Source organism: Mesocricetus auratus, unplaced genomic scaffold (assembly GCF_017639785.1).
Source record: "Mesocricetus auratus isolate SY011 unplaced genomic scaffold, BCM_Maur_2.0 Super-Scaffold_100602, whole genome shotgun sequence".
NCBI lineage: Eukaryota > Metazoa > Chordata > Mammalia > Rodentia > Cricetidae > Mesocricetus > Mesocricetus auratus.
Genome location: NW_024429265.1, coordinates 65,900 through 88,611, shown reverse-complemented (window position 1 = coordinate 88,611; position 22,712 = coordinate 65,900). Strand labels below are relative to the sequence as shown.

The 22,712-nt window shown below is 45.2% G+C and overlaps 1 protein-coding gene across 1 annotated transcript in view; it reads left to right on the top strand.

The window, feature by feature from the left end:
* The window catches only part of Insr (insulin receptor), a gene marked incomplete at its 5' end in the record, with an annotated part of 104,934 nt that overhangs the window by 51,601 nt on the left and 30,621 nt on the right, over positions 1-22,712 (top strand). Inside the window, 6 exons of the mRNA XM_040736964.1 lie at positions 7,649-7,797; positions 9,007-9,151; positions 11,958-12,172; positions 13,852-13,978; positions 14,484-14,740; positions 18,686-18,853. Coding sequence (XP_040592898.1) covers positions 7,649-7,797; positions 9,007-9,151; positions 11,958-12,172; positions 13,852-13,978; positions 14,484-14,740; positions 18,686-18,853 — 1,061 coding nt within the window. The remainder of the gene's footprint in view (positions 1-7,648; positions 7,798-9,006; positions 9,152-11,957; positions 12,173-13,851; positions 13,979-14,483; positions 14,741-18,685; positions 18,854-22,712) is intronic.

Below are 22,712 nucleotides of genomic sequence, written 5' to 3'. Positions count from 1 at the left end.
GAGTGCGGTGCTTACAGTTGAAGATGTAAATCTTTCATTTCTCCTGCACCCTCCTCCCTGGCACTGTTACACCTGGAAGGTAGCTGTGTTGTTCATGTCCTACCCCACCTGACCACAACACAAGCTGGGGACACACTGTCTTGAGGCGGGGGCCTACGCCTACACTATTCCCAGAGCTTGGCTGTTCTTCCAAGATCAGCACCATCAAGCCATTTCCTACTGCTTGGGTGAGAAACAGGCTTCTCTCCTTGGTGGTGAGTCAGGCTTCCTATATCTACGCCCCAGATGCTGGGTTCAGGGCCTCAGCTTCGTGGATGAGGTAGTTTAGTGTCTGGGACCTTCACCAACTTGTTGTTGTTTTACATCTCTTTCCTGGTTTTTGTGTTAGGGTTTAAGAGAAGTGGGGTGGGGTGGGGGATGTCCTGCAACAGAACAGAAAACCAAATCAGAAACAGACGCACATTGTGAGGCCTTGAGCTGACCTGCTGATGTCAAAATTCTTCCTCTCAGACTTGGGCGATAGCCAAGTGAGCGGGCAAAAGAGAGTGTTTTGATTTTGGTGGGAAATTTTATTTCCCTGGGTGGAAAAGGGCAAGAAGGAAAACAATATTTATTTTAGCTCTTGTGAATCTTTTTTTTTTTAGTGTTTATGAAGTCTGAAAGTACAATATGTTTTGTTTTGGACTTTTTTATTAAATAAATAAAAAAAACACCAAAGAAACAAAACGGCAAGTATTGTTGGCCCAGATAGATCTGGATAAATCAGTCTCTGTGTTGAATGGGACTTTATATTTCATTTCGAGGGCAGGGGGAGGTTCAACAGGAAGCTTGGAGAAGGAAACATTGTTCTGTTTATACATTTCAGTTTTTAAAATACAATTGTGGGGACTGATGTTTTCTGTCAAGACCTTTGTTTAAAAGACATTGGCTTTGGGGCTGGAGAGGTTAACCACCAGATGAAGCAGGAGTTTGGATCTCCAGAATCTGTGTAAATGCCAGGCTGTGTGGTGGCCCACCTGTCATCCCAGCCTTAAAAGGTGGAGACAGGGATCCCAGAGCAAGTTTGGCCATCTGCTGAGTCCAAGTGAGGGAGCCTACCTCAGTGTGTAAGAAGGATGACTGGTGAGGTGGCAGGTAAAGGTGCTTGCCACCAAGCCTGACATCCTAAGTTTGAACCCTTAGGACCCCAGAAGAAGAAAACTGATTCCTAAAGGTTGTCCTCTGACCTACATACTACATGCTGTGATGTGTACATGCCCAAACAGTTACACACACACACACACACACACACACACACACACACACACACACACACGATAGGGAACAATTGAGAAAGACACCTAGCCACCTAGCATCAGCTGTGACCTTTCACACATGAGGCATACATGCATATATAGTACACAACACATACACACACACACACACACACACACACACACACACTCAAAAGAGGAAAAAGACATTGAATTTAAATAAAAGACCCTTTTTAATGCTCACCATAACCAAAATGACTGTCTCTACACATTGTTGGGTTGTAGGTTTCTGTAATGGTTCCCAACTCTTGTAGCTTCTCTGATGATGGCCGAGTGAGACACTGATGTATGCGTATGGCACAATGTCCTTAGGAGTCATTTTATTGCTATGTTTCTTTGGCAGAAGAATAGTATTTGGTTTCCCCCTGGATCCATGGCCTATGTAGTCTCAGGTTCTTGGACATCTGAGCACTATCATTCATGGGTTTCATCTCAGGGAATGGGCCTTAAATCTAACCAGATAGTGAGTGGTTGGTTACATTTTTATGCCACTATTGGACCATAGTATCATGTAGGCAGGTCATTGTAGGTGGAAGGGTATGTAGCTGGGTTGGTGGCATGCAGAGTATTTCCAATACCATGAACACTAGTCAGCAAGAGGAAAGGCTCTATGTAAACACCTGCTCAATTTCTCCATGTTCAGTGTAACATTGCTGTTGTCTTCAGCAATAGGACCTTACCATCAGTTCAAGAACAATCAATAGTTTTATTGGCAGTAGTCCAAGGTGTTGGGGAGTTTCTTTGGGGGTCCCCTTTCTGCATCTAACCACTTGATTGGATAAAACGGATTCCTGGCTGAGGTTTCACTTAGTGTCTAGAAATGCCTAGTTGAGACTTTGTCTCTCCTGTTATTTGGTGATTCTATTTGGATTTCTTTCATGTATGTATACATTTTAAGAAGCTTTTGTGGTAGTAGGTTTCCATATGCTTCCATCAGTGTCTCTTAGTGTTGGCTGTTCTCTCTGTATTCCCTCCCTTCCCTCCCTCTTCCTTTCCCCTCTCCTTGAATCCTTCTGTTCCTCCTCCCGTGTTCTCTCTCTCCATCCATAATTATATATTCCATTTCCCCTTCCTTCAAATATCCTTCTCTACTCTCTGGTTACTTCTCTGTACCTAATCTCTGTGGTTATAGTAGCTTGCCTATTCAAGGGTTAACAGTAAATGTCTACGTAAATGTTAATTCGTAACGTATTTGTCTTTTTCGTCTGAGTTATCTCACTCAGGATAATTTTTTTCTAATCCCATCCATTTATCTGTGAATTTCATGATTTCAATCATTTAATGGCTGAGTAATATTCCATTGCATAAATGTACCACATTGTTTTTACCTATTCATCCCATCTTCCTGAGGAATTGTCACACTGATCTTCCAGTTTGTACGCCCATAAGCAATGGATGAGATTTCCCTTATTCTACATTCCTGCCAGCATGAGCTGTTAATTGTTTTATTGTTCTTGATTTTTCTGACAGGTATATGATGAAATCTCAAAGTAGCTTTGGTTTGCATTTCCTTAATAACTAACGATGTTGAACATTTCTTCAAGTGTTTCTCAGCCACTTGTGCTTCATCTTTTGAGAATTCTCTGTTTCTGCATCCCATTGGGTTATTTGTTATCTTAATGTCTGTTTTTTGACCATTTTATATAAATGGGATTAGCTCTCTTTGGGTGTGGAGTTGGTAAAGTTCTTTTCCCATTCTGTAGGATGCTGCTTTGTCTGAATGACAGTGCCATTTGCCTTATAGAAGCTTTTCAGTTCCATTGTTAATCTTAGTGTCTGTGCCTCTGTTCAGAAAGTTTTCTTCTGTAGCAATGAGTACAGGGCTGTTGCCTACTTTCTCTTCTATCAGGTTCGGGTATTTGGCTGTATATTGAGGTTGTTGATCATTTTGGAGTTGAGTTTTGTGCAGAGTGACAGGTATGGGTCTCTTTATAATCTACATTCAGCCTCCAGTTTGATCAGCACCATTTGTTGATGTTGTCCGTGTTGTGTCCACCCCCCCTGTATGTGTGTTGCTTCTTTGTCAAAAATCAGGTGTACAGCAGGGTGGTGGTACGTTTAATCCTAGCACTTGGGAGGCAGAACTCTCTGTGACCAGCCTGGTCTACAAGAGCTAGTTCCAGGACAGCCTCCAAAGCCACAGAGAAACCCTGTCTCAAAAAACAAAAACAAAACAAAACAAAAATCAGGTGTACATAGGTCTGCTGCATTTGTGTCTTGGTCTTTGGTTCAATTCACTTGATCACCATGCTTGTTTTCATGCCAATACCATTGAGTTTTTATTACTATAGATCTGTAGTACAATTTGAAGTCAGGGATGGTGATACCTCCAGCAGTTCTTTATTATTCAGGATTATTTGAATATTGTGTGTGTGTGTGTGTGTATTTCCATATGAATCTGAAAATTGTTTTTTCAATTTCTGTGAAGAATTGTGTTGGGATTTTGATGGGGATTGCACTGAATATGTAGATTGCTTTTGGTATGATGGCCATTTTCACTATATTTATTTTGCTGATCCATGAGCATGGGAGATCTTTCCATCTTTTGATATCTTCTTCAGTTTCTTTCTTCATGCCTTGAAGTTTTTATTATACAAGTTTTCCACTTGCTTGGTTAGAGTTATCCCAAGATATTTTATTTATTTACTTTTTTTAGGTTACTGTGGAAGATATTGTTTCTCAGATTTCATTGTCATTTATATGTAGGAAGGCTAAGTGTTTGTCAGCTGTAGGAGTTTCCTGGTAGAATTCTTAGGGTCATATAAGTATGCTGTCATATCATCTGCAAATAGCAATACATTGAATTCTTCCTTCCCAATTTGTATCCTCTTGAACTTCAGTTGTCTGATTGTTCTAGCTAGAACTTCAAGTATTATATTGAATAGGTATGGAGAGAGTGGACAGCCTTGTCTTGTTCTTTATTTTAGTGGAATCGATTTGAGTTTCCTTCCAGGTCTTTTATTATGAAGGGGTGTTGGATTTTGTCAAAGGCCTTTTCTGCATCTAATGGAATGGTCATATTTTTTTCCTTTCAGTTTTTTTAATATAGTGGATTACATTAATTGATTTAAGTATGTGAACTATTCCTGCATTTGTGGGATAAAACCTATTTCACTAGGGTGGATGATCTTTTTTTATTTGTTCTAAGATTCAGTTTGCAAGAATTCATGGAGACTAGTTAGTTTATAATTTGCTGGGTCTTTATGTGGTTTAAGTGTCAGAGTAATTGGATGTGTGTGTGTGTGTGTGTGTGTGTGTGTGTGTGTGTGTGTGTGTGTGTGTGTGTGTGTATGTGTGTATTAGGAAGGGGTAATTATCCAAAGTCTTTCTTCCTTCCATGGCTGTCTATTCTGTTTCCGGTCCAGATGTTTGCACAGTGTCTGGGGTTCGTATCAGACTTCACACATTCAAGGCTCAGTACCTTCCAAGCCTCCCTGACTCCTGATGTCAGAGGTACTCAGACCTGGACACCCACATTTCTGACCAGCTGGGTGTAAGTTTGGGACTTTCACTAGAATGGCTCAGCACTGAAATAAATAATGGAGAAACTGTCATGGGCACATACCAGTGTTCCTGCCTTTTGTGCCTGTACGAGGCCAGAGGATGTCAGGAGCCCTGCTCTGTTACTTACCCGTGTCGCTTTGAGGTAGGATCTTTCACTGAACCTGGACCCAGGCCCCAGTGATCCTCCTGTCTTTGCACCCCATCCCCCACTCCCTGGTCCCGGACTTGGGGTCTAGGTGCACTGCCATGCCTAAAATGTGGGTGCTCGGGATTTTGTATCAGGTCTCAAGCTGTGCAGCCAGCACACTTACATAATAGGCCACCTCATTTGTGGTGCCTGTGACGGTGCTTAGATACCTTTAGGAGCAGTCATGAGAAGATAGACTGTATTTGTTGTTCTTTTGAGACAGGTTCTCATCTCACTATGTACATCAGGCTGGCCTCAAACTTGCAATGATCTGCAGTGTTGTCTGCCTTGATCCCTCAAGTACTGGGGATTTTTATATATTTTATTTATTTATGTAGGGGGCACCACAGTGCACATTTAGAGGTCTGAGAACAACTTTTGGGGGTCAGCTCTCTTGATCCACCGTATGAGTGCTGGGGATTGACCTCAGCTTGGTTCAAGCCCTTTTCCTCATGAGCCATCTCACCACTGCGGTGCTGGGGTGCTGGAGCCACATATGCTTACCCCACACCCCTGGAACCAACTATGCAGCCTGCTGGTTGAGACTTTCATAGTCCCTGTCCCCTAGGACACGAGGAGACAGGTGAAAAGATGGCTTCCAAGGCAGGGCAGTTAACTCTATCAGCAGGCACTCAGAGAGACCCGAGTTCAACTACCTGAATGCACGTAAAATTTTATTTTGGAAACTTGGGTGTGATGGTGTGCACTTATGACCCCTGTTCTGGGAAGGAGGAGACAGAGGAGCCCTGGAATTCACTGGCCAGTCACCACAGGCCATGCGGCAAGTTCCAAGTTCAGTCAAGAGACAAGTTGGAAGACACCTGAAAAATGACACCCAAAGATGATCTCTGATCTTCACAAAAGGTTGTGAGTGCAGTCCCCAACACACACACACACAAACACACACACACACACACACACAATTCTAACATATGATATTTTATCAATGATTCTAGCAAGCATCCCTACAGGTGAGACTCCAGGGAAAACTATGGGCTGGGAAGATTGTTCAGCTGGTAATGTGCTGACTTTCGTGTGATCCCAAGCACTCCTGGGAAAAGCTGGGTGTGGTGGTCTGTGCTTGTCACACCAACACTGGAGAGGTGTGGCGCTGTCATGTCTGCTCTGTGCAGGAAATAAAGGACATTTCTTACATTAGGAAAGTCAATTTTTTTGTGAATGTGTATGTATATGGGTGTGCCCATGTTGGTGTGTATGTGGCTGTGTGTTCAGGTGTGGGGAGGTCAGAGGACAACTTCAGATATTATTCTCCAAATCCTACTGCTTTCTATGAGATGTGGTCTCTTACTGGCCTGCGCTCACCTATTAGGCTGGTTTGGCAGGGCAGTGAGCTCCAGGAGTCCATCTCCTCCTCTGTACTAGATCTGCAAACATATGACAGCATGCCTGATATTTTTTAAATAAATCTTTCATTACATGTTTTTTATTTATTTGTGTGTGTGTGCGCTATGAGCATGTGGTGATCAGTTGACAGTTTGCAGCACTCGGTCCCCTTTTTCACCTTGTGGTCACCAGGACTGAACTCAGGTTGCAGACTTGGCTGCAAGCACCTTTACCCTTGGAGCCATCTCTCTAGCCAATGCCTGGCATTTTTATGTGGGTCCTGAGGGTTCAACTCAGGTTCTTATACTTGTGAGGAAAACACTCCATAGACCGAGCCATTTTCCAAACACTGGGCTATGTTTTTTGGGGGCGGGGAGATACTTGGCTATTCTATGTATGTGGGATGCATTTGACAACATCTGGAAATATTTTTAGTTGTGGCAACATGAATATGCGATGCTGTTGGTATTGAGTGTAGCTTGGGAACCCTGCTCTGCAACCTATACTGTCTATGGTCACCTTATTGCCCCTGTGAATATATACTTGGTTTCAATTATTCGGAGTGCTGTATCAGTGCCGTTTCTGTTGCTGTGATGAAACACCGACCAAAAACAACTCAGGGGAGGAAATGTTTGTTTCAGCTTATATTGTCCGCTCACAGTCTGTTTCTGAGGAAATTCAGGCAGAAACCTGAAACAGAAACCATAGAACAGTGGTTCTCAACCTTTCAAATGCTTCATCCCTTTAATACAGTTCCTGTCATCGTGATCCCCCAACCATAACATTATTCCATTGCCACTTTATAACTGTAATTGTGCTACTGTTATGAATCGTAATACAAATACCTGCTATGCAGGATATCTGATATGTGACTCCCAAAGGGTTTGCGACCCACAGGTTGAGAACAAGTGCTGCAGAGCAATGATGCTTGTTGGCTCAGTTTCTGGCTCATATACAGCGAGTTTTCTTATACAGCCCAGGCCCACCTGCCTAGGAAATGGTGCCACCCACAGTGGGCTGGACCCTCCCACATCAACCAGTAATCAAGCTAACTCTCCACAGTGATGGTCATGGGCCTGTCTGACCTAGGCAATCCTTGACTGAGAGTCCCTCAAGATCACACTAGGCCTTATCATGTTTACAGCTGAAGCTAACGAGGACACGTGCTGAGCTTAGCAAATCTACCTTAGAGTGATTAAGTCTGCCACTGGGTCCCGGTGAAGCATGCTGTATTCCCGGCGGTGGGTGAAGGAGCCCAGCACTCCTGATTGATCTCATTCTTTCTCTGTTCTACTCTCAGCTTGATGTGCATCCCATGTCTGGGACCCTGTCCTAAGGTCTGCCAGATCCTGGATGGCGAGAAGACCATTGACTCTGTGACATCTGCCCAGGAGCTCCGAGGCTGCACAGTGATCAATGGCAGCCTCATCATCAACATCCGAGGGGGCAGTGAGTACTCCCAGGAGGGTCCCCCACTTCCTGTGTGCTGTGAGCGGGGAAGTGCACCGCCCAGGGTATCCGCACATTCCCCTCCCAGCTTTCATGGTCTCAGCTACTCAGGAGGCTGAGGCAGGGGGATTGCTTAATCTAGGAAGTTCAGACCACCTGGGTGACATGATCTTATCTAAAGAAAGAAATCAACACAGCAAGCAATCAAAGTGGCACATCCTTTATTGGCCCTCTAAGTAGGAGACTCATACCAGGAGGTGCCTCAGAATCCAAAATGAAAAGTTTCTGGCTCCACATTTGCCGAAAATTCTTATTTTCCAATCTGCATCAAGCATTTGTCTGCATGTATGTATATATACCGTAGTGTGTGTGTGTGTGTGTGTGTGTGTGTGTGTGTGTGTGGTGTCCACAAAAGCCCAAAGTGGGCACTGTAGTTACAGGTGGTTGTGAGCTGCCATGTGGGTGCTGGGAACTGAACTCAGGTCCTCTGCAGGAGCAGAATTCTCTTGACTGCTCCTGGGCATCTCTACAGCCTCAGGAATCTGTATTCTTATTGATGTGCTCAGAGTCTGCTGGCCCATACTCATTATTGCAGCACTCAGGAAATGGAAGTAGGAGAGGTTCTAGTTCATCGTCAGCTACAGTGTGAGTTTGAAGTCAGCCTAGGCTGCATGACACCCCATGTCAAAGAAATGGAGAATAAGCCTCCAAGCTAGAATGGGCAGGTCTGCAGGTGGACTGCTTTCCAAGCATTCATGGGTTTAGTCCTCAGTGCTATGTCCTACCCTTGTGTGATTGAAGCACTGGGAAAGTGGAGGCTGCAAGCGGTCAGAAGTTCAAGGGTATCTTTAGCTAGATAGTAGATTGAGGCCAAAGGCTAGGTGAGACTTTGTTTAAAAAATAAAAGTAAATAAATAAAATAAAAGAAAGTGTACTGTAGATTTGCTTCAAACTCACTGTGTAGCCATAGGTGACTTTCCACACTTAATCCTCCTGTCATCACATCCTGAGTGCTGGGATAACAGGAGGGCAGGAACACACACACAGACACACATACACACACAGCAGGCGGGCATAAACACATACACAACAGGGCAGGAACACACATACACAGACAGACAGACACACAGACAGACACACACACACACACACACACACGCTGGATAAAATATCCTGCAAACACTCATGGGTGTTTCCTATTTTTTGTAGACAACCTGGCAGCTGAGCTCGAGGCTAACCTTGGCCTCATTGAAGAAATTTCAGGGTTCTTAAAGATCCGACGTTCCTATGCTCTAGTATCTCTTTCTTTCTTCCGGAAGCTTCATCTGATTCGAGGAGAGACCTTGGAAATCGGGTATGTGAACCTGGCTGTGTTTGTGGCTGCCAATCACGAAGCTCATGAATGAGACAACATGGGGATGGGGAGGTGGCTCACTGGGTACACTGCTTGCTTTGCAATGTTAAGACCTGAGCTTGACCACAAGTTTAAAACAAAAGGGGCGGTCTCCTAGAGTTGGGGAGAAAAGACAGGTGGATCCCTAGGGCTCCCTGGCCAGCCAGTCCTCACTTACTTATCAGGTTGTAGAACAGTGAGGAACCCCGACTCAGAAAACCAGGGTGGATGAGGTGTAAGTGATAGGCAGCCAGGTTTTCTCTGTTTTCAACTCAAGAGCACATACATGTACATGCACTCATGCGTGTATGAGTGTGTGCATGTGTGCGCGAGTGTGCACACACGCGTGTGCTCACACAGACACGGACAGACAGACAGACAGACAGACACACACACACACACCCCTTAGAACTTTTCTTTTTTTTGGTTTTTCAAGACGGGGTTTCTCTGTATTGCTTATTGCTTTGGAAGGTTGTCCTGGAACTCACTCTATAGACCAGGCTGGCCTCGAACCCACAGAGATCCACCTGCCTCTGCTTCCCGAGTGCTGGGATTAAAGGCATGCACCACCAACGCCTGGCAGAACTTTTCTTTTTAAAAACCCTTCTAAACCAAAATGAAGCAGCAGTTGGATGACAGGACACTCTTGAATGGCTATCCAGCCAAGAGATAGAAAGTCTACTTAGTAGTCTTCCTGGGGAAGCCAGCGGGTAATGACTGGGATTTACTAATGGCATGTGCATCTGTCATAGCTACACAGAGAATGGAGTGTGACAAATACCTGGTCACGGCCATGTTTGGAAACTGCTTGGCTCTGTCAATACAAAACTCCACCTCTCACCTGAAAGGGTTAAGAGATAGTTTATTCTGGAGCCAATTATGAGTAGCATGGCCCACGAACACAGATAAAGGTTATCCCAAATTACAAATTCCAATGTGCTAACAGTCTCATGAAGTTTTTATACTAATAGAACAGAACATCACAAACCAAGTCACTTTGAAATGATACTGGTAGAAACATCAAAGAGGTGATTAACAGCAAACCAGAGAAATCTCTGCTATAGGCCTCAGATGTCATCTGACGACATTCTTAGCCTTTTAGTTGATGGAAACTAATGGTCTGCTATGCTAGTACATTCCAGAAGGCTTGCATGTTAGCCACAAGGATATTTGGGCTGTTAAGACACAGAGTGGCTATTAAGGGGGTTAAAGACAGACCAGGATAAATTGTAATTAGACTTTGGATCTGCAACACTCCAACCTTTCCACAGTCGTTGAAGCATTGTAGAAGGTTCAACATAAGGTGTTGTGTCCATGGTGTCCCTGCCCCGCACCCCCAAGAACTTTTGTGCACCAGCCTGTGAGAGGAGGAGACCCTGCCTGTTCTTTGTTGAGATGCTTATCTTTCCAGGCGCCTGGAATTCCACCTCCTCAAGGCATCCTCCCAGCCACCCCCAGGTGTCCTTTCTCATTTTCCTCTGTCTCCATTTCTTTTATGAGCTGGCAGTGTGGGCTTCCAGCCATGACCTGTGCCTTCAGACCTTGCACTACATAAGCTGAACTATTTAGTGCAGATTGTCTCCTCACCCCCCTACCCCAAGCCTGTCTCTGTAGTTTGCCTCAGGTGACCTCTGGGAACCTCAGATATAGCAAGTGTCCTTCTGCAGAACTCCAGTTATCCATCCTGGTTCCGTGGACTCTCCTTTGCTCTGCTCTCCTCCAGGTCCCACAGACCCTGCGTGTGTTTCTCAAGCAAACAGGAGTATGGTGTGTGGTGTTTTGAAAAGTAGAGATAGACTCATGAGCAAAAGGAGCACTGAGACATGCAGTTAGATTCCCTGTTTCTCACAGGCACAAGACAGGTCCCTTGTCCCCTGTCTCATAGCTGTCAAACCAGCAGCAAATAGGGAGAGGAGCAAAAGGCCATGCCAGTCCACACTGTGTCTTAAAGCAGAGCCGCACAACTGGGCTTTTGGAAGCAGGCAAGTCTCAAGAGCAGCCTGGCCTGGTCCATGCTGTGATTTCTAACGCCATCCATGATCGAAACCTTCCATACTTTTCGTCCCCAAACTTGATTTATGGTTTTTTTTTATTGCTAGACCTGGGTCACAGTTTCGCCCTCGCCTTCTCCAAAACCCAGTCTGACCCCTACCCTTGTTTCCCCTCTGCCTCTTCCTCCTCCTCCTTTTTTGCTTCCTCCTCCTTCTCTAGATCCTTTTCTTCTCCCTCTTATTTAGCCACATTGGGGATTGAATATAGTGCTGGTGCATGCTAAGCAAGCACTCTATCATGGAACCATGCCTCCAGCCCCTCACTGGGGCATTCTAGGCAGAGACTCTACTACTGAGCCACATCCCCCAGTCCCTCATTGGGGCATTCTAGGAGAGTGCACTACACTTAACTGGCAATGAAAATTTGCAAACTTCCTTGTTCTCCATAGTCCCAAAGCTAATTTTTGAGTCTGTGTCAATCAAGTGGCTAGGACTGGACCTGTAGCACGGAAGGGGTCAACTCCAGGCATGGCTCTGGCTATCTAGTTTTTACATTTTTATTTAACTATGATATGTAAAATTAATTTTTGAGAATTTCTTATATACATGCAATTACTTTGATCATAATTGGCCCCCATACCTCCTTCCTCATTGATCTACCTCCACCTTTGCTCCTTCTCAAGTCCATTTCTTCTTTTTTTAAAAGAAAATTACAACCTGTCATCTCAGCATTGAAGAAGATGGCTTGTGGAGTGACTAACATTGTATGTCTGTAGGAACTACTCTTTCTATGCCTTGGACAACCAGAACCTCCGACAGCTCTGGGACTGGAACAAACACAACCTTACCATCACTCAGGGCAAGCTCTTCTTCCACTACAACCCCAAGCTCTGCTTGTCAGAAATTCACAAGATGGAAGAAGTTTCTGGAACTAAGGGCCGCCAGGAGAGGAATGACATTGCCCTGAAGACCAATGGGGACCAGGCATCCTGTAAGTCTCTTTATCATTATGTCTCCAGTGGCAGCCCTCTTTCAGCTACTACCCTAGCTCCCAGGGAAGTGCCATTGTCTTTTGTTGAACTACAGCTTTCTGTGAGAGGAGTTTTAAAATACCAAAGTCAGGTGTGTATGTCTGTGTGTACAAGTGTGTGTGTGTGTGTGTTTTACAAGTGTGTGTGTGTGTGTGTGTTTGGGGATAGATGTGCATGTGTCTGTGAAGGACAGAGATGTTGTTCCCTATTTTTCTTTTTTGTTAGACACGGTTTCTCACTGCCTGGAGCTAAACAACAGTCTTTGTGGACTGATTAGAGAACCACAGGGATCTATCTGCCTTTCCTATTTTTCCAGTGCTGGGCGGGGTTGGGAGTGTGCACCACTGTCTTACTCAGCGTCCTATCACTGTAAAGAGACACACGATCAAGGAACTCTTCTAATGGAAAGCATTTCATCAGGGCTGGCTTACGAGTCAGAAGCTTAGTCCTTTATCATCGTGGTGGGGGCATGGCATCAGATGAGGAGTCAGGCCTGGGGCTGAGAGCTTACTTCCTGATCCCTGTAGCAGTAGAGATGGTCAAGGCAAGAACTCAAGGCAGAAACCTGGAGGCAGGACCTGAAGCAGTGATCATGGAAGACTGCTACGTATTGTCATCTAACTTTCTTATATAGCCCAGGCCACCTACCTTCGGATGGCTCTGTCCACAGTGGGCTGGGCCCTTCCTACCTCAATCATAAGTAAAAAGAAAAGCTTCATAGACATGACCAGAGGCCAATCTGATGGAAGAAGTTCTTCAGTTGAGGTTCTCTCTTCCCAGGTGTGTCCAGTTGACAGCTAAGATTAGCTGTCACACCTGCACATATATCAAGATTAGCCATCATACCTGCACATGTATGAAATGCTAAGATTAGTCATCATACCTGCACATGTATGAACATGCATACACACACATTAAAAAGAGCTCAAAATGGCTGACTAGTTTTCCTTTTTGCATCGGCATGGATCATCCATGATTCAGGTGAGCGTCGTATTTCATTGTTCATCTGCCGACTTCCCACTTTTCAAACTCGGCAAGACCAGTCTTCTGCTTACGTGGGTGAGACCCATGTAAGCAATAGCAGAGTATATGCACCCCCTGTTTTGATTTTCAGTGTGACACAATCTAGAATCACCTGGGAAGAGAATCTTAATTGAGGAATTGTCTAGAAGAGGTTGACCTGTAGGCATGACTGGTGATCATTTTGGTGGTTTCTTTCTGATCCGTAGCTCACCAAGTAGGCTTTGTTGGCTTGGGGTTTGTTTAATTGAAGTGAGAAGAGCCCTTTCATGGACTGGATCTGGAACAACATGAGAGTGGAGAAATCTAGCTAAATATAAGCAGCAAGCAGGAGTCGCCCATGCCTCCATCTCCCTCTGCTATTGACCGTGGGTGATGCTGACGCCTTGAGTTCCTGCCCAATTTCCCTGAAATGATAGGCTCTGTTCTAACAAGCAGCCAAACAACTCTTCCTCCCTTAAGCTGGTTTTTGTCAAGTGTTTTATCAGAGCAACAAAATGAAACTAGGACTCTCTCTGTCCCTCCGTCTAACCCCACCCTACGAGGCGGGAGAACAAGAACTTTGCTTTGAAACAAACTATTCAGTACTCCTAATTGTCTGACTTTTTTCTCTTTCTAGGTGAAAATGAGTTACTTAAATTTTCCTTCATTCGGACGTCTTTTGACAAGATCTTGCTGAGGTGGGAGCCCTATTGGCCCCCTGACTTCCGAGACCTCCTGGGATTCATGCTCTTCTATAAAGAGGCGTAAGTAAAAGGAGGTGCTCCTTGTTGCAGGGACAAAGCACACATGCTCAGGTACACATTCACACTTTCAGAAAGCCATGAGTTGTGGACGCCAACTCTGAGGAAGATAGATGGGCAGATTTTTGGGGTCTCACTCTGGCTAGCTGACCTTGCCTACAAGGTGAATTTCAGGCCACATAAGATCACTCTGTTTCAGAACACAAGGTAGGAATCAAGGGTGAATGGTATTAACCCCAACACTGAGGAGACAAGAGGCTGGCAGACTAATGTGAGTTTGAGGCCAGCGAGGACTAGAGTCTGTCTCACAAACAGAAAAAAACAAGGTAGATGGTCTTCTAGGTCCATGCACATATGTTCAAGTGAACCGCCAGAAACTCATACACACACACACTCCAGAAAGGAAGTGAGTCTACATCTTGTAACTCTCCAAGGTCCCCACTCCACCGAGTCCTGAGATTGACATTCACTCAGTGGTAACCTACCTCTCCCTCTCATTTCTCTAAAGCCCTTATCAGAATGTGACGGAGTTTGATGGGCAGGATGCTTGTGGCTCCAACAGCTGGACTGTGGTAGATATTGACCCACCCCAAAGGTCCAACGACCCCAAGTCTCAGACCCCAAGCCACCCTGGGTGGCTAATGCGGGGTCTCAAGCCCTGGACTCAATATGCTATCTTTGTCAAGACCTTGGTTACCTTCTCTGATGAACGCCGGACCTACGGAGCCAAAAGTGACATCATCTATGTGCAGACAGATGCCACTAGTAAGTGTGTCCTGTGAATATGGGTTTGATGTTGAACTGACTCTATGGCTTTTGGTAGGCAACTTAGTGATATCCTGTGACAGGCTTTCTCCTGTGGTTGACTTCTGGAGGAGCTAAGGGCTGAGGCTTATATTTTCAGAGGATAGCATGGTAGCCATGAGCTACCTTATAGTTCAAGAGTTCACTCTTGGCTGGGAAGATGGCCTAGTGGGCAAGATTGTGTGCTGTTCCCATCACCCACATTGAAAACTGGGTGTGACCATGTTCATGCCTCACACAGTCTTGGGCCTCGGGGTGGCCATGTGCATGTCTGAAACCCCAGAGCACTATGGTTCAGTGGGAGGCCATGTGCATGTCTGTAACTGAGACCACTGTGTCTCAGGGGAGGCCATGTGCACATCTGTAAGTCTGTAACCACAGAGCACTGTGGCTCAGGGTTAGGGACAAGGGAGCACTAGGATTTGGTGGCCGCCAGACTAGCTCTAGTTTGAGAGAAAGATCCTGTTTCAGGAGTAAGGTAGACACTGATAGAATGGGATGCCTGACTTCCTCCTCTGGCCTCCACACATGCATAAACACTACACATCTAATACACACATGTATACATCCATACCCCCACATATAACACATACTTCACATATAACACACACCACATTTAATACAATACTGATGTATTAACACACACTCACACTCACATGCATACCCATCCACCACATGCAACTTGCACACATACCATATATAACATACACATTACATGTAACACACATGAACACACAACATATAATGCAACACATGCTACATACAACACAGACATCACATGTAATACATATGCATGTACATGCCTACCACATACCACATATAACACACACACACACACATATATTTATGCATGCACACACACTAAACACACATAACACATACTTTCTTGAACTCCAAGCAGCTATGATTACCTACACAAGACTCTCTTCAACATCTGGCATGGAGAGGGGAGAGGCTGAGCATGGTGGCACACACCTTTAATCTTGCTCTTGGCAGTCAGTGGTAGATAGATCTTTGTGAGTTCAAGCCCAGCCTGGTTTAAGTAGTGTCTTCTAGGCCATCCAGTGTGGTTACATCTTGCTTGTACAAATAAAGCTTGTCTGAAGATCAGAGAGTGGAGCTTGCCACTAGCTAACCATAGAGGTCTGGAGGTCTGTACAGACAGACAGGAAGTGAAATGGCGGGTCACAGACAGAAAGTGAGATGACTGGACAGAGAGAAGATATAGGTGGAAGGAAACAGGAGCTTGCTTTCTTTTCCACTGGGAAGCTAAGGAGGTAAAGGTGACTTTGGCTTACTCCTTCTTCTATCTGATTTCTCAGCATTTTCTTCTATGTCTGACTCTGGGTTTTTATTTATTTAGACCAATTAGTACATCAATTTACATTTTGGCATCCAACGTGGGGCATGAACCTACAACCCTGAGATTAAGAGTCTCAAGCTCTATACAGTCCAGAGCTATCCAGTGAGACTTGTCTTTTAAAAAGTTAATTCAGTCAGCAAATAATTAGTTAATTAAAAGTGAAAGCCAGGCCTGGTTATACACACCTGTCGTCTTATCATTAGGCTACTGAGGCAAGAGAATTGCTGTGTGTCTGAGTCCAGCCTGGGCTACATATCAAGATCTTACAACCTCAAAACAGCAACAAAGAATAGTGAAATGTTTGGGGGATAGATGCAGGTAGATCTGGAGTTCAGAGTCATCTCTGTCTACATATTAAGTTTGAAGCCAACCTGGACTATGTGAGATCCAGTTTTAAAAACACAAACAAACAATAGACAAATGACAAACTCACAGAAAATAACAACAAAAGAAACTTCTGTTTTATTATTGCTGTTGTTACCTTCTATTAGTTATGGATTAAGTTTTATCATAGGTATGTATGTATGGGAACACTGATGGCCAGGGCTTTGTGTGGTTTCAGATATCGGCTGCAGTTATAAAATGCGCCGCATAGATAAGGGGGGTGGACTGCATGCTTTCCTATCCTGTCATGAAAACTTCTCAAGTATAGAAAGGTGCCTTCCTGTGTGCATCTTCTGCCTTCGCATGGTGTAATCTTGACAATCTTGTCTCCCTCCTTTGTGTTTCTTCCTTTTTTTCTTTATGGCTATAGTGTCTCATAGCAACTTATTTTTCTGTCAAGATTAACCCTTCTTCTTAGCTTAACTAGTTTTCAAATAGAGATGATTCTGTCCCTCCCAAGAAAGGGAGGATGCCTCATTATCTAGAGACATTTTTACTGGTCACAGCTGGGCAGTGGAATGGTTGACAAAGAGTTGTCTGTCCCAAGTGTCAACATGGAGAGAGAGTAGGCAACCCCTCACAAGAACACAGTCCATTGTTCTGGCTTCTTCACCATCTTGGCTCTCATCTTGTGTCTAGACTGAGTTTAGTTTCCAGAAACTTCTACCTTTCTGGCCTTTGCACATCTTTTGTTTTTGCCTTGATACCTCCATGTTCTCCCCCTCCAACTTTCTCAGCCTCCAGCACTCTGTGTGTGTGCAAGTGTGCATGCGTGTGCGTGTGTGTTTTGTACTTGCACTTGCATGTGTGTATCATACTTGAATGTGGCATATGCCAGAGGTCGACACCGGAGTCTTCCCCAGTTGTTTTCTCCCTTCTATATTGGGTCAGAGTCTCTCAATAAACACAGAGGTTGCTTTCTCTGGCTGCTGAGTTTTTGCATAGGCTGCTACAGCCATTGCTGCCTGGCGTTTATATGGGCGCCAGGGATCTGAACTCTATGCTTCTGTGATGAGTGCTTTACCCATTGAGCCATCTCCTTAGCCTCAGGTCCCACTGTTCTTCAGAAGGAGAGTTTAGGGTGTATTTTGAAGGATGTTGTATGGCAGTTGAAGAACACCATCTGGGGCTGGGTATGTGGCTGGGTTGGTAGAGTGCTTGCCTAGCTTGTATGAAGCCCTAGGTTAAATCCCTGAACCTCATTAACCAGGTATAGTGTCTCTCATCCCAGCATGCAGGAGGAAGGTAGGGAATCGGGATTTCAAACAAGTTCTTGGCTATGCTATCAAGTGTGAGGCTAGCAAGCACTGGGCCAAGCTTCTGGCGAGGGAGGAGGGATTATATGAGCAATTGGGGTGGGAGTCAAGATCATGACCAGGAAATCCAGAGACAGCTGACTCAGCTTGAGGGAGCTCACAGACTCTAGACGGACAGCTGGGGAGCTTGCATGGGACTGAACTAGGCCCTCTGCATATGGGTGACAGTTGTGTGGCTTGCTCTGTTTGTGGGGCCCCTGGCAGTGGGATCTGATCTATCTCTGGTGCGTGAGCTGGCTTTTTAGAGCCCATTCCCTATGGTGGGATGCCTTGCTTAGCCTTGGTCCTGCCAGGCTTTGTTGAGGGGAGATCTTACCTTTTTCTGATGAGTGGATGGGAGGTTGGGGGGCCGTAGGGGGAGCAGCAGGTGGGGAAGGAGGGGGAACTGTGGTTGGTATGTAAAATGAATTTAAAAAGTTTGAGGCTAGCATGGGCTACATGATAGCCTGTCTCAGAAACAACCAGACACAGTTCAATGGTTTCAAGTGCTTCCAGTGACTGGGTTTGATTTCATGCCCACATCAACCAACATCCTTCTCTTGCCTTGAGTCTCTTTTGGTCCCAGGAACATCTTTCTAGTACCTACAGCAGCAAGAGCCTAGGCATCTGTCAGAGCCAAAGTCTGTAGAGTAAATGACACACGGTGGGCACATAACCCATAGCATGACTGGACAGTCACTCCTGCTCACCTGGGCAAGCATTTAACTGTGCCTACTTTTCTCTGATGTTAAATAACTCTAGCAAACATGGCTGCGGTTTCACTTGGACCATCCTCTTGCTTAGGTAAGCCCAACAACTTACATACTCTCCCTCATAGTAACTCGTTTCTTTTCTCCTTTACAGACCCTTCTGTGCCCCTGGACCCCATATCAGTTTCTAATTCCTCATCTCAGATTATCTTAAAGTGGAAGCCCCCCTCCGACCCCAATGGTAACATCACACACTACCTGGTCTACTGGGAGAGGCAGGCGGAGGACAGCGAGCTGTTTGAGTTGGATTATTGTCTCAAAGGTGAGCTCAGGCAACAGCCATGGGGCTGGCTGTACCTTGATTCTTTTAAGGGAACACAGGTCTCTTTTCATTTTTCCCAGGGTGCCTGCACATGCATTTCCACACACACACACACACACACACACACACACACACACACACACTTACATACACACATACGCACACATGTTCGTATTCCATTTTGTCTCAAATAAGGCACACTTTGTATGTGTGTGTGTATGTGTGTGTGTAAACGTGTGTGCATGTATGTGTAGAGGTCAGAGGACAACTTTGGGTGTATGTCCAAGAATGTACCTTGTTTTTAATTTTTTTTACTTGATTTTTGAGACAGGATCTCATAAAGACCATTGTGAACTTAAACTCACTATTTAGCCGAGGAAGACACTGGGTTTCTTGTTCCCCCTACCTCTACCTCCTGAGTGTTGGGGCACACGACTATACCACCATGCCAAGTTTATGCAGGGCCAGAGATTCAAACCCAGGGCTTGATGGGTGCTAACACTGCAGCAACAGAGCCACATCCCCATCCCATGTTTTCTTCCAATTAAAAATAGTTTATTTATTTACCTAGTTTCTGTGTGTGAGGGCACACATGCAACATGGCATGTGTGTGTGGGTCAGAGGACAGCTTACAGGAGTCTGTTGTCTTGTCTGCCATGTGGGTACCAGGGATCAAACTCAAGTGGTCAGGCATGGGGACAAGCCCCTTTACCTACTGAGTCATCTTTGTACCCCCTCTGTTTTTAAGATTTCAGTACTGTGCATTGGACCCAGGACCTCATGCATGCTAGGCAAGTTCTACCACTGAGCTGTAGCCAAGTCCTCACCTTGTGGATTTTTATGTTTATTTTTATTTGAGACAGGGTATTTCACTAGCCTGGGTAAACAGGTTAATTTGGCTAATGGGCGACCCTCAAGAATCTGCCTTTCTTCACCTCCCAGTGCTGGGATTACAAATGTACCCCACCACAACCAGCTTTTTATATGGGGTCTGGGAATCAAACTCAGGCCCCTGTCTGAGCCATCTCCCTGGTACATACATGCATCTTTAGACATCACACATGGATCCACACTCACCATCTCCCCAGCACACACGCATTTTTGACATTGCACACAGGCCCACACTCACCGTCTCCTCAGTATGAACACACGTCTTTAGACATCACATGTGGACCCGCATTCACTATCTCTCTAGTGCACACACACACACATTTTAGACATTGCATACAGACCCACACTTAACTCTCCTCAGTGTGAACACACATTTTAGACGTTGTGCATGGATTCGCACTTTGTCAGCTGCTGAAAACCCAAAAGAGTGATGCATGATGAGCACTTTCTTCCAGAGTGTCCAAAGCCCTGGGTTCAGTTTCCAGGACTACAAAACAAACGGACTGGATATAACAGTGAAACACATTCAATGCTTCATTCATCCATGAGACACACAGTGCATGGGTCAATATAAAATATGTGGGAAGCAAATCTGAGTGGTGAGTGTCTTCGCCATTCCTTGTGATAGAAACATTCAGTATCTTTTCAGCACTGTTTGCAGAGGCTGAGGTGTGTGTGTGTGTGTGTGTGTGTGTGTGTGTGTGTGTGCATGTGCACAAGCACAGTGGACAGGGTTTATGAAGTAGCAGCTGTATTAACTGTCCTGGAGTTGCCTTGCAGGTTCACTCTATTTTATATTTCAAAATAGCTAAAAGTGGGTTATCAAAAAGAAACCTAGGGACTCAGTGGATAGAAGTTGCCTGCTGCCAAGCCTGATGCCCTGAGTCTGGTCCTTAGGACCTACATGGTGCAGAGAAAGAACTAATTGTCAATAGTTATCATCTGAACCCACCGCCACACACACACACACACACACACACAGACACACAGACACACAGACACACACACACACACAGATACACACACACACACAGACACACAGACACACACACAGACACACAGATACAGACACACACAGACACACAGACACAGGCACACACACACAGACACACACACACACACAGACACAGACACACACATACACACAGACACACAGACACAGACACAGACACACACACACACACACACACACACTTTATTAAACAAAACAAAATAGTGCAACCCACCAGCAAATCAGAGAAGGTAAAATTTTGCTGTTCATCCAGTTGTTTCTTTTGTCTTTGATTCATTTTCAGCTAGCAGTATGCTTAGACTGTGACCTTGCAGAAGCAGGTCAAGGGGGCTGCTGGAGAGGTGTGTCTGAAGTCTGTGCTCAGATCCACCCCTGCCCTGGCATCTGCTTTTGGCTAAGTCACGCAGCAAGTCGTCTGTCTCCTTTTGTGGAAAAGGGGCGGAGGACAGATGATTCCTGGGAACAGTCCCAACTCTAAGATCATGTGCTATATGCATGCCCATGACATCATGCCTGCCTGGGCCAGGATCACTAACTTGATTTATCTCCTTGCATACTTTATATAATTTGAGAGCAAGTCTGGTCCTGGGCTCAGCTCTGACCTGTTGGCTCTGCATTTGGATATAATCCACTAACTTAAAAAAAAAGTTTGATTTTCTTTCTGTTGTTTGCTTTTAATCAAAGTTTCACATGCCCCATGCTGGCCTCAAACTCATGATGTAGCCTGAGTATGACCCTGGTCACCCTGTTTCAACCCCTGGAGTGCTATGATGACAGGTGCTCTCTGCTATGCCAGGCCAACCACAGTGAACTTTCATTCTATAAATGGAAACTCGTGATACAGGGGTTGAGGCTATAGCTTGGCTGGTAGAGGGTTTCCTAGCATGCAGGAAGCCCTGGGCTCCATTCCCAGCACCACACAGTCCCAGTGTGGTGGCGTAGGCTTTTTTTTTTTTTTTTTTGGTTTTACGAGACAGGGTTTCTCTGTATTGTTTTGGAGGCTGTCGGTCCAGCCTGGCCTCAAGCTCACAGAGATCAGCCTGCCTCTGCTTCCCGAGTGCTGGGATTAAAGGCGTGCGCCACCACCTCCCGGCGGCGGTGGCATAGGCTTTTAACTGTAGCATTTCGGAGGTGGAGGCAGGAAGGTCAGTAGTTAATGTCATGTCTACCTACATATTGAGTTTGAAGCCATTCAGAGCTATATGAGACCCTGTCTCAGAACAAACATAAAACCACTGTAAATGCATGAATACAACAGGACTGTTTAAAAATGATTTGATATTTGATCATAGAATTTATTTGCACATGTATGTGTCTCTGTGTGTATGCATACATATGTCTCCTCATGTTTGGAGTCTGACTGAGCCATCCAACTCCCCAGCGTTTACATACACATTTTTAAACATTACACAAAGATTCATACTCTGCTGGAAACATACATAGGGCTATGTGGAGGTTGATGTTGGTTGTCTTTCTGTGTGGCTTTCTGCCTTGGTTTTTGAGGCAGGGTCTGTCACTGAACTGGATGCTCAACAATTTGACTAGACTGGCTGGCCAGTGAGTTCCAGGGATCCTCCTGCCTCTGCTTTCCCAGCAGTGGAGAGTAGGATGTGTGTTACTATGTCTGCTTTTTTCATGTGGGTGCTGGGGATTGAACTCAGGTCCTTATGCTTGCATGGCAGCCACTTTACCCACAGAGCCATTTCACCAGCCCACAACGCTTACACTCATAGGGAGGCCTAACAATAGTCAAATTTTAAAATGTTTGCTGTATAACAGTCTGAGTTTGGGTCCCCATCACCCATATAGACCAAAATCTGGGTGTGGTAGCCTGCATCTATAACCATCATGTTGGGGAGGCAGAGACAGGCAGATCCCTTATCCCTGGAGTGTGCTGGTTAGCCAGCCTAGCAAGTCATGAGGTCCAAGTTTAGTGAGAGACTCTGTCTCAATAAG